This window comes from Embiotoca jacksoni, unplaced genomic scaffold (genome assembly GCF_022577435.1).
Source record: "Embiotoca jacksoni isolate LCO1_2020_lvr unplaced genomic scaffold, fEmbJac1.0.p SCAF_18, whole genome shotgun sequence".
Classification (NCBI taxonomy): domain Eukaryota; kingdom Metazoa; phylum Chordata; class Actinopteri; family Embiotocidae; genus Embiotoca; species Embiotoca jacksoni.
In genome coordinates this window covers 6,477,711-6,490,142 of record NW_027185318.1, presented here as the reverse complement: position 1 = coordinate 6,490,142, position 12,432 = coordinate 6,477,711, and the positions used below count along the sequence as shown (strand labels likewise).

Sequence of the window (12,432 nt, the reverse complement as noted above, 5' to 3'; positions counted from 1 at the left end):
ATACTCTCCTCGGTGATAAGTAAACATCTCTTGGACGTGGAATGTGATTTAATTTCCCTGCAAAAATCACTCCAGACAGCCAATCAAACCCAGTTTCGTAAGTCTACGACGTGGTATTTTGAATCCAGTCTGTTTAAGAACAAACATCCTCATGTCCTCATCACGATAAAACGGTTTTATTTTGCCGTCTTACACGGTACCTTACCGAGCTTAGGCTAAATAATTTTTCGCTCTTTGATGTTTGATTATGATTAGGTTTTGTGTACGGTTGCCTTGATTTAAAAAAAAAAAAAAAATGTTTTTACAAAAAAGAGCGTTTTTCTTCCAGAGACACATCTCGCCCCACCCTCGCCAACAACAAAGGCGTGTATTATGAAACGATAAGATTTAGGATGCTATGTAAACCACTCTTATTTGTTCTCAGTCGTGCTCCTGTGATTCTATTTAAATCAAGATTATTTTCTGGTTCAATCAGGCTAAAAAAAGAAATGATCTGTGGGTGCTTTCAAGAATAGCAGTTACAGTACAACAATAGACTATGAGCTGTTATTTAACCGACGCCAAATATAAATGGACGTTCATGAATTGAGGCATGAATGCAATCATGCAGGAAAAATGTTCTGCGGATGATTGCTTTTCGACGTGAATGTGTAAAATTAAGGGGCTGAAATAAACCCACACGGCAACAGGACGTTTAGTTAAGCTGGTTGTAAGAAATAAATGAGTAGCGGTCCATTTTTGGATCTGTCTGTCTTTGTTTGTTCTATTTTTGTCGTAGAGATACACTATTTAAAAAAAATGGAAAGCTTGGACTGTTTTGTGCATCTAAAAGTAGTTACTTCAGAGGCTTTGTACATGGTTCACGTCCTGCCCTCTTTTTTTTTTTTTTTCTTTTCTTTTACCTTAAGCTTAGTTGTGTAGCTTTGTTGACGTCTAAATGTTGTGTGGCACCTGAGTCTGCAAAGCCAGCTCCCCTGAGAGATTGTTTTTTAAAGGTGTTCATTGGCAGAGAGGGGAGAGCGGCATTCAAATCAATTTAGAGAGAAGGACTATTGACTGTTTTCTTTTTTCTCTTGGCACATGTTTTTTTTTTTGCTGTTGTTAACAGCAAAACAATCACGTATGTGATTGTCCCTGATTTCGTTTGTTTACTTGTTTATTTCTTGTTCATTTGATGGTTTCTTTCCCCGTGAGTGCTCTTCCCCACTGTCATTTAAGCCTTCGTCTGTATCTCACTGTCTCCGTCATGTTGCTTGTTGACAGTCTGTACCCAAGTTAATGGCGTCTGGGGCCCCATGTGGCTCTCTGTCCCTGTGATTTGTACAGTCAGAGCATCTGTTACTGCGGTTCGTTGTTTGGTCGTCTGAAACGGATCTGAAAGCTATAGCATTAAACGGCAATTCCTTTTGATTTAGTTTGCTTACGAACCAAACTCATCCTTTAAAGTTTGCAGTCTTATCGCACCACTTGTGCTCATCTCCGTTGCCATGAGGATCCCAAGGCTTTCAATTAAATGTGTTTGAAGTGGAAGAATAGAGAACTCGTCCTATCCTCTGGTGAAGACGATGATTTCTTTCTTCCGCTTTGTTTGCCTGCCTCAGAAAATGGCACCCATTTCTCAGAACACTGTGTTGTCTTCAAAGCTCCGAGACCGCCTCAGGTTTTTTTTGGGTTTTTTTCCTTCGTCTTTGTTGTGTCTGGTATGCGGGACGTAGAGTCCGCCTAACCCATCCAAAGATTTGACCTGATTTAAAAAGCAAAGCAATCACTGGAACCATCAGCACGTGTCGCTCTGTGCTTCCTCCTCCTCCTCCTCCTCCTCCTCCTCCTCCTCCTCCTCTCCCTCTGTCTCTGTCCCACTCACACAGCTCATCTCTCCAGCTCCTAAGCTGCTGGACTGGGTTAAAACGCTGAACAGCTGCTGGTGGCCCACCAGATGTGGGCTGTGAACCAAAAACGTACCATGCAGTCAGTTCCCATGTTTCAGCAGCGCTTGTGACGCTGTTTGTAAAAGCGTTCTGTACATAAAGCAGGTGTGGTTGACATATTTATTTACTAATTTACATATTCTTGAAATGATTTTGGTGCATTCATATTCTACATGAAGTATTTCTCCCACCACACCTGACAAAAAACTGCCACTGGTATTTATTGTAACATTAATAAGTGACTATGACCGTCATGCTTGCAAATCTTAGGTTAGTGAGCACTAAAGGTGGGTAGAGTGTAACCAGTTTTATTTTCTGTAGCTACAATTTACAGATGTCCCCCTAATGGCTCACATGTAGATTATTGGTAAATGCCAATAGTCTACAGTGAAGTTTCCAGTCCTCAGTTACTACAGCAAACTTAACTCAGACATATGACCAAAAATGTGTTTGAAAAAAGGTAAATAAGATGTTCTAATGCAAGATTCACTTGCGTAAGTTGCAACTGAGTCATATAATATAAATTGGCGGGCCGCCTAAGTAGAGCCTATGTATGGTAAATGATTAGCTCACTGATGCTGATGAGATCTACTCCAGCATAAAAGTAGCAAAAGTTATGTGTTTTAGCACCTGTTGTAAAAATTTTTATCGTCATGGTTAACACTCTCCACCACTAAAACACCAAATGAGGTGATGTCCTTTGGAAGAAGGGTATTCAATCCCTGCCACCCCTCTGTAGCTGCCAAGACACTGAGTTTTGGTATCTGAAGAGAAGATACTGTATTCGGATTGTTCCATCTCTATTTCAAATATTAGACATTAATATTTGTTAGAATTTGTTATTCTTTACATCATCGTTCCTATGCAATCCAGACAGGGCAACCCCATTCCCCAGATAGAATACGTCGGTATGTTACATGGCAACGTGACAGCTTACAGCAGAGAATTTCAGGACGTCATGTTTCTCGGAGATAAAACTCCAGAAAACTTCTTTCAAATCTGTGTTTTTCTATTTCTCTAAATATTTGATAATAATAACATTTTGGAGAAAACCCTCCTCAGACCTTTTATTTTTATAAAATTTTATTTTATTTTACACTCAGCAAAATGTCGCTCAATCTGGATTGTCGCATGCCTGTTGCATACATGACATGACCTTTCTCCACCTGAGGCCCACCCAAGTGAGAAGACTACATACGTGAGTATTTGAAATTCTACTTAAATAGTTACACGTGCCAATTTTCCCTGATAACAGGCTCATTTTTGTTAATTAGGAGAAAACAGTCACAGCCGGTTGACCCCTGGGAGCTGTCTATCACTGTTAATTAAAGTTGAATTTCCAGAAGTCGTGTAAAACTCCACATCTATCAACATTTTTTTTTCCGCACACAAATGACTTGACATGACACAGCAGCAGCCACTTTCCCCGCCTCACGTTTCACCCTGTCAGATCGTCTGCAGATTTCGAACCAGATAAAACAGGAGGTGTTTGAAGGAGATGTTGGTAAAGGCTATTTGTATTTGTCCCATTCAGTTGGTGCGAGTTCAGCCTCTGATATTCATGCTGTCCTGACTTGGCAGGACCTCCATGTCTCTCTCTTTTTCTCCGTCTCATTTTCTATTTTCACTCACAGGCTCACTACTTTTATTCCCTCTCTGCCAGTCCTGCTCTCTGTTCTCCCCCCCCACCCCACCCCCGCTCTTTCTCTCCTACACTCTGCAGATCTGTCTCTCTGCCCCGTAGACATTCTTTTATCCTCCCATCCCTCTGTCTCCCCCTGGCTCCCTGCGCCTGTACTTGGGCGCTTGCTTTATAAATAGCTTGGCCTAGATTACGGCAGCTGCATTGGCGCTGGCACCACGGCTCGGCTTGGTTGGGGCCAAGTGAGGTAGCCTGCTGCAACAAGGGATTGGCAGCGGAGGGAAGGGAGCGCGTATGCGTGCATGTTGGATGTGTCCTGGGTGCAGGTGTGTAGCTGCACCATATCTGTACGCATGCAGTGACCCAACTTTAGACTTTGTCATTCCTTAGATTTTTCTGGTGTCACATTACACGCACATGGACAGACACACCCACTGACAGACAAGAATCCTCCGTCTGTGATAACTGTTGTCAAGCTTGTTATATTTTTATACTTTTCTATTTTGGGTCAGTTGCTGCAGTGAATCCTTCCGAGTGTGCAGTTTGAATTCACACGCAGTGTATATTCGCATGCAAATTTGTATTTGTGGTTGTGTTTATGCATGCCGTTGTCTTCTTCTGTGCATGCAGTTGCATTAACATACATGTGTGTATTAGGAGCATGCGTATATCAGCCCAACGTGATGATCCACTGCCCTGATTCCCCCCCCCCCTCCCCTCCCCTCCTTCTCCTCTGCAGAGCTCCACTTCAGAATACAAATTCTGCTCATCAGTGAGTCTGAGCCCCAGCGTCTCACCCCTTTGAGCATCTCCTCTGCCTCTCTGCCTGCTCCTCTTTCTCATCATTTATAAAGTGCATCGTTGTGCATGTTGGAGACTCTGCAATAACTCCATTCCCACCATGATCTGATGATAGTTATTTATGTCTGCGTGGTCATAAAGAAACGGGGGTTAAGTGAACGAGCCAATCTCCTAAATCTAACCACCTTCTCCGTATTTGTGTTTGCAAATTGTGAAAAAAAAAAAAATGACAACTGTGCTGTGGCTTTTACTGCATCATTACTAAATTAGCTACAGCTTAAGCAAATGGATTATAGTTGAGGGAATAGCTATTTTAGGAGCTTCACTTTAGAGTAGACATATTTTGTTGCCTCTGGACAGTGCCAGGCTCGCTGATTCCCACAGTCTTTGTGCTAAGCTAAGTTTACAGGCTGCAGGCTCTCGCTTACCGTGCAGAATGGTATCAGTCTTCTCATCTACTGTAAGTGTGAGAAAAAAGAGCAAGTTATTGAGTATCTCAAAATGTCAAACTATTCTTTTGATTTTGCAAGCACACGTGGAGTATAGAGCAGCATGCATTGTTAAGAGTGTAAATTCAACCCATAAATAAATGATTGACCACATGAAAGGGACGTCCCCCTATTTATAGGGAAAGTTTTTGTTGATAATGGAGTAGAATACCTACTACTCCGTTATGAAGCTTACAAGGTGGCAGCATTTGAAAGGTTGAATTAGTTTTGAGAAATGAGCAGCCATGGAAAGATTGTGTCGGAGCTTCATATCTCCCTTCACGGAGTCTTGTTTTGGGGCGGGCTGACTGCGAGATCTAACGGAGAGAATTGTGAATGAGGAGAGGAGAATTGAGAATGAGGAGATCGAGGAGGAGGAGGAGGAGCAGAGCTGCAGAATGAGGCCAGAGAGGAAGAAAAAGTGCTTCATCATGCAGGGCGATCCATCCTACTTATCAGCCGCGACAAAAGGGATCAGAGGGATCAGAGGGATGCATCGCCGCAGTGCTTTGATAACGAAAACATTCAAGTATACACGCAGTGCACTTTACGGTATGTTGATGGCAAGGATTACACGGCAGTGTTCTGCACACCGCAGCAGCACTAATAGACGAGCTCTTCATCACGTCACCCATCATGTTCATTTGAATTGATTTTTGTTTGTTTGTTTCATAATATTTAACACGATCATTTTCCCCCAAAACACAAACATGTGGACATATTTTTTTTTTTTTAATCAAATTTTGATTATTATTTATTTAACTAATTCCACAGTTTTTCCAGACAACACAGCAGCAGCAAAGCCCCCTGCACTACATGCAGGCTGGAGATCACTGCTATACAATGAAGCAGTTCATTTTCATGTAAAGGCTCGGTTGCATTGTGTTGCCCTGGATTACACTTTTTCAGACTAAATATTAGGTTCGGCATGATGGCTTTGAGGACCTTGGCCCAAATTGCTACGCATCAGCAGGCATCTGCTGAACTGAAGCTTCCCTGAGCGAGACTTGTATTGACCCAAGGCTTTGTAAATAGGGCCAAGTGAAAAGAGAATTTTCCAACAAGCCATAAATAAATGATCACAACCTCTGTCGAGCTAAGACTACATGAGCTTCCAGAAAACAGAGTGGATTTAGAAGACAAAGCGACACAGGCGCGCTGCTTTATCGCCTCTGAGCTTGTGATTAATGAGCTGCGGGGGCAATTTAGAAATAATATCTAAACCTGTCAAGCAACATCTCCTGTACTGCCTGCTCTTACTACTGTGACTTGAAGGAATAAAACCGATTTGATTCCCTGTGCAGATGAAGTGGCTGACGGTGCCGCTCAGACTCGGGCCAAAGTGTTAGTGTGTGATAGGTCGTGCTATTTGGCTTTTACAGGCGGATTTTTCCAGACTGACTGACTGCTGTCTGCTGGAAGAATGTCACAGTCATCCACACATGTCCTTCTCATGTTCTCCGTCTGCTCGTTGTGGACAATGCCTGACACACACACACAGACATAAATAGCCCTCACCGCCTCCAGCCTTAATATTAATGGCTTATAGGGACTTAGCTGTCTCAGCTCGTCCGGCAATTATTATTATGAAATGGAGGGCGGGAGAGGGAGAGAGATGATCTGAGTGATGCAAAGAAGACTTGGTTTGTTAGCATATTATGCAATGGCATAATGTCTGTGGGAATTTTTGTAGTGATTGGTCTTCAGCTGGAATGGAAACTCAGTGGAAGAGAAAGGAGCTGTGACAGCAGTGGCAGAGTCCGCTTCATCAGCTGCTTCATTGTGAGTGATAAAGAACTCCGGAACAGTTAATCTACAATCAACAAGTCAGCATTAAAAGTGAAGCACAGCTCACGAAGAAGTTCTTCCAAAGTTTTCACATCTGAGTCACTCCGGGTTCAGCAAAGCATCTGCCCTGATGACTATAACGGACAAATTAGTCCTCTATTAATTATGTGTATCTAATAACGGCATGTTGGGAGACAACAGCTTTTGGCACGGAGCACATCATCGTGACTGCCATTTACCCACGTTGTTTGTTATTCTTAAACCCATGAAGCCACAGACCATGTCATCTGAAGGCAACTAACTTCAGAGCATGCAGCTGACACGCTTGGTTATGCAATAGAGGCCTTCAGTCGGAAGGGTATTTTTGACACAGTGCCGTGCCAGTAATTTGAGCCCATGATTAAAATAATGTCCTAGGGTACAAAAGGGTTGTAAACAAATTCACATATACTCTAAGTCTAAGGATTAGACCTGTGAAATTGCGTAATGTTGCTGGTACAGGGATGGACACAGTAACAGGAACAACAGAAGTGTCTACTGCAGCTCTTCCCCAAGCTTTCTTGCATGTTAACGCAAAGCAAAGTCTACTTTCCAACCCTGATTCAGCCGTTAGCAGCCAAATTCAAGAGTGATTCTTCCATTTTTTTTTGTTGTTGTTTTTTTGGGTGAGTTTTTGCCCATTGTTTAATAAACAAGTAGAGAAATGACAAAATAACAGGAGAGGAAGACGGGGAATGCGGTACAACAAAAGTTCCCAGCCAGACGCTTGCAGGACAGCTCATAGTTTAAGATTTATGACCTCGTAATGTTCACTTTTTGAGAGAACTGCATTGATTTAACTTAACGGTGATTTCTTGAATGTACATGTTGAAATATATTGTAAAGTGATATTACTCTCCCATCAAATCAAACCTTGCCCCACACATTTTTCTCCACTCCTCTCCAAGCCCAAACAATTACCCATTGCAAGCACGTCTAGTATGTAGGACTTGAATCAGGGTTTATATTTAGAGGTGTTCCTGTTGTTATGTCCACATGATTATGTGAACATGATTCATTGTCAGAATATACGGGCGTCATTCAAAGGCACCCAAGGTAAATAACGGACTCTGCTGGAACGGAGGGGTTACAGTCCGGGTGAGGACACCGATGTTGATGGCGCTTGACGCACCCGTACGCGATGTTGTGTTTTTCAAAACGGGCTGTGACACAATTTTTCTTTCTCCATCAACCCGGTAAACATAAAAACGCTCCAAAATACAAGAAAAAGCGGAATAAACCGGACCGTGAATTCTGCAGTGCCCCTGTACGGTTCGTCAGGCACCGTAGTGGCGTAAAACACGACGAACGTGAGGATGGTAATGACGTCAATGTGGAGCCAGGGGGAGGGCAGGAGCGAGAGAGAGAGAGAGAGAGGGAGGGAGGGAGAGAGGGAGAGTTTGTGCGGCTGCTGCAGCATCACTCAGCAGCGCGTTAGTGCAGTGAGGAGTCCAGCAGCAACTCCCTCAGCTCTGGGGGAAAAAAAAAAAAAACCAACCAGAACAGTCCCCCGGACTTAACCTCAAGTTTCTGGAGGAAGAACCCGAGAGACGCTTTCTCTGCGACCTGCTACAGAGGAAGAGAGAGACTTTTACTCCATTTCATTTTTTACCCAACCACGCAAGGGAATGCCATCGATAAATATGAAACTGGAGATGGTGACCATCATCGCCTGCGAAGTAGACATCGAGGTGTTTACATCAGACAAAATGCAGGTACGGTTTACCCTAAAAACGCACGTTGCAACAAATCCTGATTTTTTTTTTTTTTTTTTTTTTTTTTTTGCCCCTGCGGTGATTGTGCAGCAGTTTGGGACCGAAGGACTGCATGCTGCCCTGTACAAGTGCATGCATGTCTTGGTGACGTTGAATGCAGCCCTCTCTCAGACGGAGGATTTTTTTTATCAATGGGAGCCGCAGCTCGCCAAGACGCACGTCCGCGCGCGGCGCGCGTGCGCGGCCCGGTGATTGACGCGGGCTGAATTGCAAAAATAGGTAGAGATGGAGAAAATGGGACACTGTCTGCAAAAATGAGCCTTAACGCACCAATTTTTGTACGATTGTGGGTCAAGTTTCTCAGCGCGAGGAACTGGGAGAGGATGCGCAAGTTGAATGGGAGGGTGTGATGAATTGTCCATGCAAGACACATGCAGAGAAAGAATTGAGGCATTTTTTTTTTTTTTTAGACGCAGTGGCGGACAGACCCTCGTCTCTCTCTGTATCTCTGCCCTCTCCTCATCACAGCAGCATTGCAGGTGCACCAGGCTAGACGTGATACTGGAAAAGATCATTAAATATTAAATGAAACATTTCAGAGAATTTAACCAAACATCACATTAATGCTAAAATTCTGTGTTACTTGATGCCACAGTGGAAAAAAAAAAATCAGTTTATGTCAATCATGTGAGTTTTTCCTCTTTTAAATGAGACTATTTGACTTGGAGTACATTTAGGTGGCTATAAACTCTGTATTGACTGACCTAAACACATCCTACAGTAATATTAGAGTCATGTAGTCCAAAGCCCTCAGGACAAATCAGGTACAGGTATTTGATTTTCAGCCTGTCAGTTACACAGCAGGGAAGTAGTTGCCCTCCAATGTGTTCAAAGTGAGCTTCGGGACACCACCTTTGGCACTGCAACATGCCAGTTTTGGGGCTTAAAAGGCCACACAGATGGTGTGCCAAAGCTTGGCTCACCCACTAAACCCTTTGGAAACTCCATGTCAGAATATATTCCCTCACCTGCTGGCTGCGTGTCTGCTTGTCTCATTTGACTCATCACCAAAGAGACAGAGAGAGACGCGGGAAGGGTGAAAGAATAAAAACCGAGCTACAGTATAGGGCAGCTGGGGAGTTTGAGGACGAGCTGGATCACCTATAAGTTTACAGTCTGTGGACATATGCAAGTACTTCATTATATTCAGCCAGTGTAAGTGAGGAGATAATTGTGACATGATCACACAAAACATCATCTTTTTTTCTTTGCCAGATGGAATGAAGGCGGAATTCAGTCCAGGAACTTCAACTCACCCCACCCACCTTGTTCCACCATATTTCTTTTGTGGTTCCATGTTTATCATTAATCTTGCACTGCCTGCCCAAGGGATATGAATGTATATATGAAATCTAGATGTCCTGTTTGCTTCTTGTTTTTGTGATGGCATGATCTGCCTGTGCTTGTTCTTGGAAAAAGAGGCTGGGCACGTTGTGAACACACAAACAATGCAAGTTGACCACTGACTCAGCCTGTGGTCTGCGTTCCCCCAGTGAGCTAGGCAGCTGCTGTGTTTGCTCCCAACTCTCATTACACTTCCTAACCACTGCAGACCAGCCAAGGTGAAAGACACCAACGTGTCACCCTGCAGTTGTTCTCTAATTATAGGATGGTGGCCATCATCTTTAAGGTTTTCTATAGGGAGTGTGGGCGAAAGAAAAGGAGCTGTCACTGTATAGTGCAGAGCCACAGAGGTGTTTCTGCTCAGTGCAAGGGGAGAACATGGTTAGATATGTCATTTATTTCATTGTGGTATACTTTTGTTAACACCTGGTTGGTGCTCTTACAACAGCAGTCCTCCCCAGACAGGTTTGACACAGCCACGGGCAGGACAGTGTGATCACAGGGCAGTCCTCACTAAAGCTTCCTGTCACACAAGCTCTTATCAGCCCCCTTCTCCCAGACTCAGGCCAAAGAAAAGGGGGTCCGGGCACAATTAAAAGAGCAGACACAGGGCTGACTTTCGAATGGCTCAAAGAACACCACTAATCCCGGTTTCTGGAAAGCGCTAGGGGAGAGGGCAGATTAAAGCAGGGCACGTGGGGAGCGGCCCTCTGATTGAGCTCACCTCCCTGTCAGCCTGCTCTTGTTTTTATTATCATTCAACAAGATCTGAGCCCGTCTAAGGCCCCTGTTCTCATTAATACGCCTCAAATCTGAGGATGAGAAACAATAATCAGACTCCTGTTTGGTTGCAAAGCACTTCGGGCAAACTAATATGTGGATTGCTGTTATTTATAGACCCCGCAAGGCAAGATTAGGCAGTGGCACTGGCGTCTGAATGGGCGACACGAAGGAAATAAGTGAATGGTGGGTTTTTAATTAGAGGAGATGCTTCGTGAACGGCTGTGGCGTTTTGGAGCCATTGTTTTGACACGGTTGAAATGGCTTGCCCCACGCCTTGGCTCAATCCCCGCTGGTTACATCATTAATGAGCCAAACGGAGACGGCAGTGGGCAGGACAGGTTGTTGTTAGAATCATGGCAGAGCAGTTGGTACAGGAAGCTCTTATTCCCAAAGTGCTCCGTATCCATTTTGCTGAAGAAAAAAAAAAAAAGAAAAAAAAGAAGAAGAAACAGACTATTGTTGTGATGAGGTTTAGTGAGGCCCGAGCTGCGGCTGCGAATGCAGACACTGTACAATGTGCTCTCATGTTTACCACAACACTATCATTACCTGGAAAATCTACCAGCATCAGCAGATGATAGCACAGGACACATGCTGAAGGTCAAAACATGTTGGCTGGCACTGAATGTATTACAGAACACAGAGCACGTCACAAGCCTTTATAGTTACCATGCATGCTTGATTTAACACGTACATTTACATCTGATTTGTTTATGTATTTATTCACTTGCCAGTTTGATGGTTGCCTATTTATCTTCTGTTTTATATGAATAATTAATAAGCCTGTGAACCTGCTCTCTCTCGTGATAAGTGCCTCTCTGGCTTCAGTCTGTCGCAGAATGAAAGGTGTTTACTTTGATTGTGAAACATTTAACACATCCAGTCTTTGGCAGAAGACACGATTTGGACACTGTGACCCCGTCATACTTTGTCGTCGAGACACTTATCATAAAAACACCACACGGGCTGCATTGCTGAGCCACGAAGGACGGCTATTTTCAACTTAAGCCTGTTTCCCCACACACGGAAGACTGTAGTAACACTGACACAGTCACACACTCCACAGTTCACACACTCCAACCACAACAGTGAGTCAGCGGACTCACAGACCTACAGACAAACATCTCTGTCAGCAAAGACACGCACACTCCTGGCCGAGGACGCCGGGAGAAGTTTCCACCCGCCCGGGGTCACTTTCCGTCTGCCCTCCCATCTCTCTTCGTGTTTATCTGTCACCTGTGTCGTATGTCTGTTCTCAGGCTTTACTGTCACTGAAATTATGCTGGTTATGTGGAAGGAGGAGAGATTTGATGACTGCTATTTGTAGCTCAGCAAAACTGCGGTGATTTTGCTGACGCCTGTGATATTTTCAGTGTCTTGTTTTTAATGTACAACCTTATATAACATGTTGTCATTCCCCTTGATTTATGAAGGTTATTTTCAGCATCTGAGCAGCAAAGCAAAGTATGAAAACAATGTGCCATTGTGATCTATTTTCAGTTATCAAAAGTGGGAAGTTTGTCTGCCTTAACAGTGCTCTTTTGTAGGTACACCGCAGTAATAGAGAAGTAAAGGGCAAAACATAGATAAAGGGATAGAAAGAGTTTTATAGGGCTGCAACTAACTAAATATAATTATTGATTATTCTGCAGATTATTTTCTATATTTTTTTTTTTTTAAATGTCAGAAAAAAACTATCATCTTCAACTTGATTTTTTTTTTTTTTTGTCAAAGCACTAGTCTTAGACTCAAAGAAATGCAGTTTTCTATAATATAAGATGTATTGTTGTCATAACTGAGGAAGTGTAATAAGGTTATTTGGCGGGGGGGGGGGGGGGGGTTTC

At 43.5% G+C, this 12,432-nt stretch overlaps 1 protein-coding gene across 3 annotated transcripts in view; it reads left to right on the top strand.

The window, feature by feature from the left end:
* rcan3 (regulator of calcineurin 3) overlaps positions 1 to 12,432 on the top strand; it is a 40,036-nt gene that overhangs the window by 8,046 nt on the left and 19,558 nt on the right. The window contains exon 1 of one of the 3 annotated variants that reach the window (XM_069152402.1): positions 5,310 to 5,411. The exons of 1 other annotated variant lie outside the window; for it this stretch is intronic. Coding sequence is in view for 1 of the 2 variants with exons in the window: in XM_069152401.1 (XP_069008502.1) it covers positions 8,315 to 8,401 (87 nt within the window). In the remaining variant the exon portion in view is untranslated. Of the gene's footprint in view, positions 1 to 5,309; positions 5,412 to 8,102; positions 8,402 to 12,432 lie in introns of those variants that run through there. One more of the 3 variants, XM_069152401.1, reaches the window with a different exon arrangement.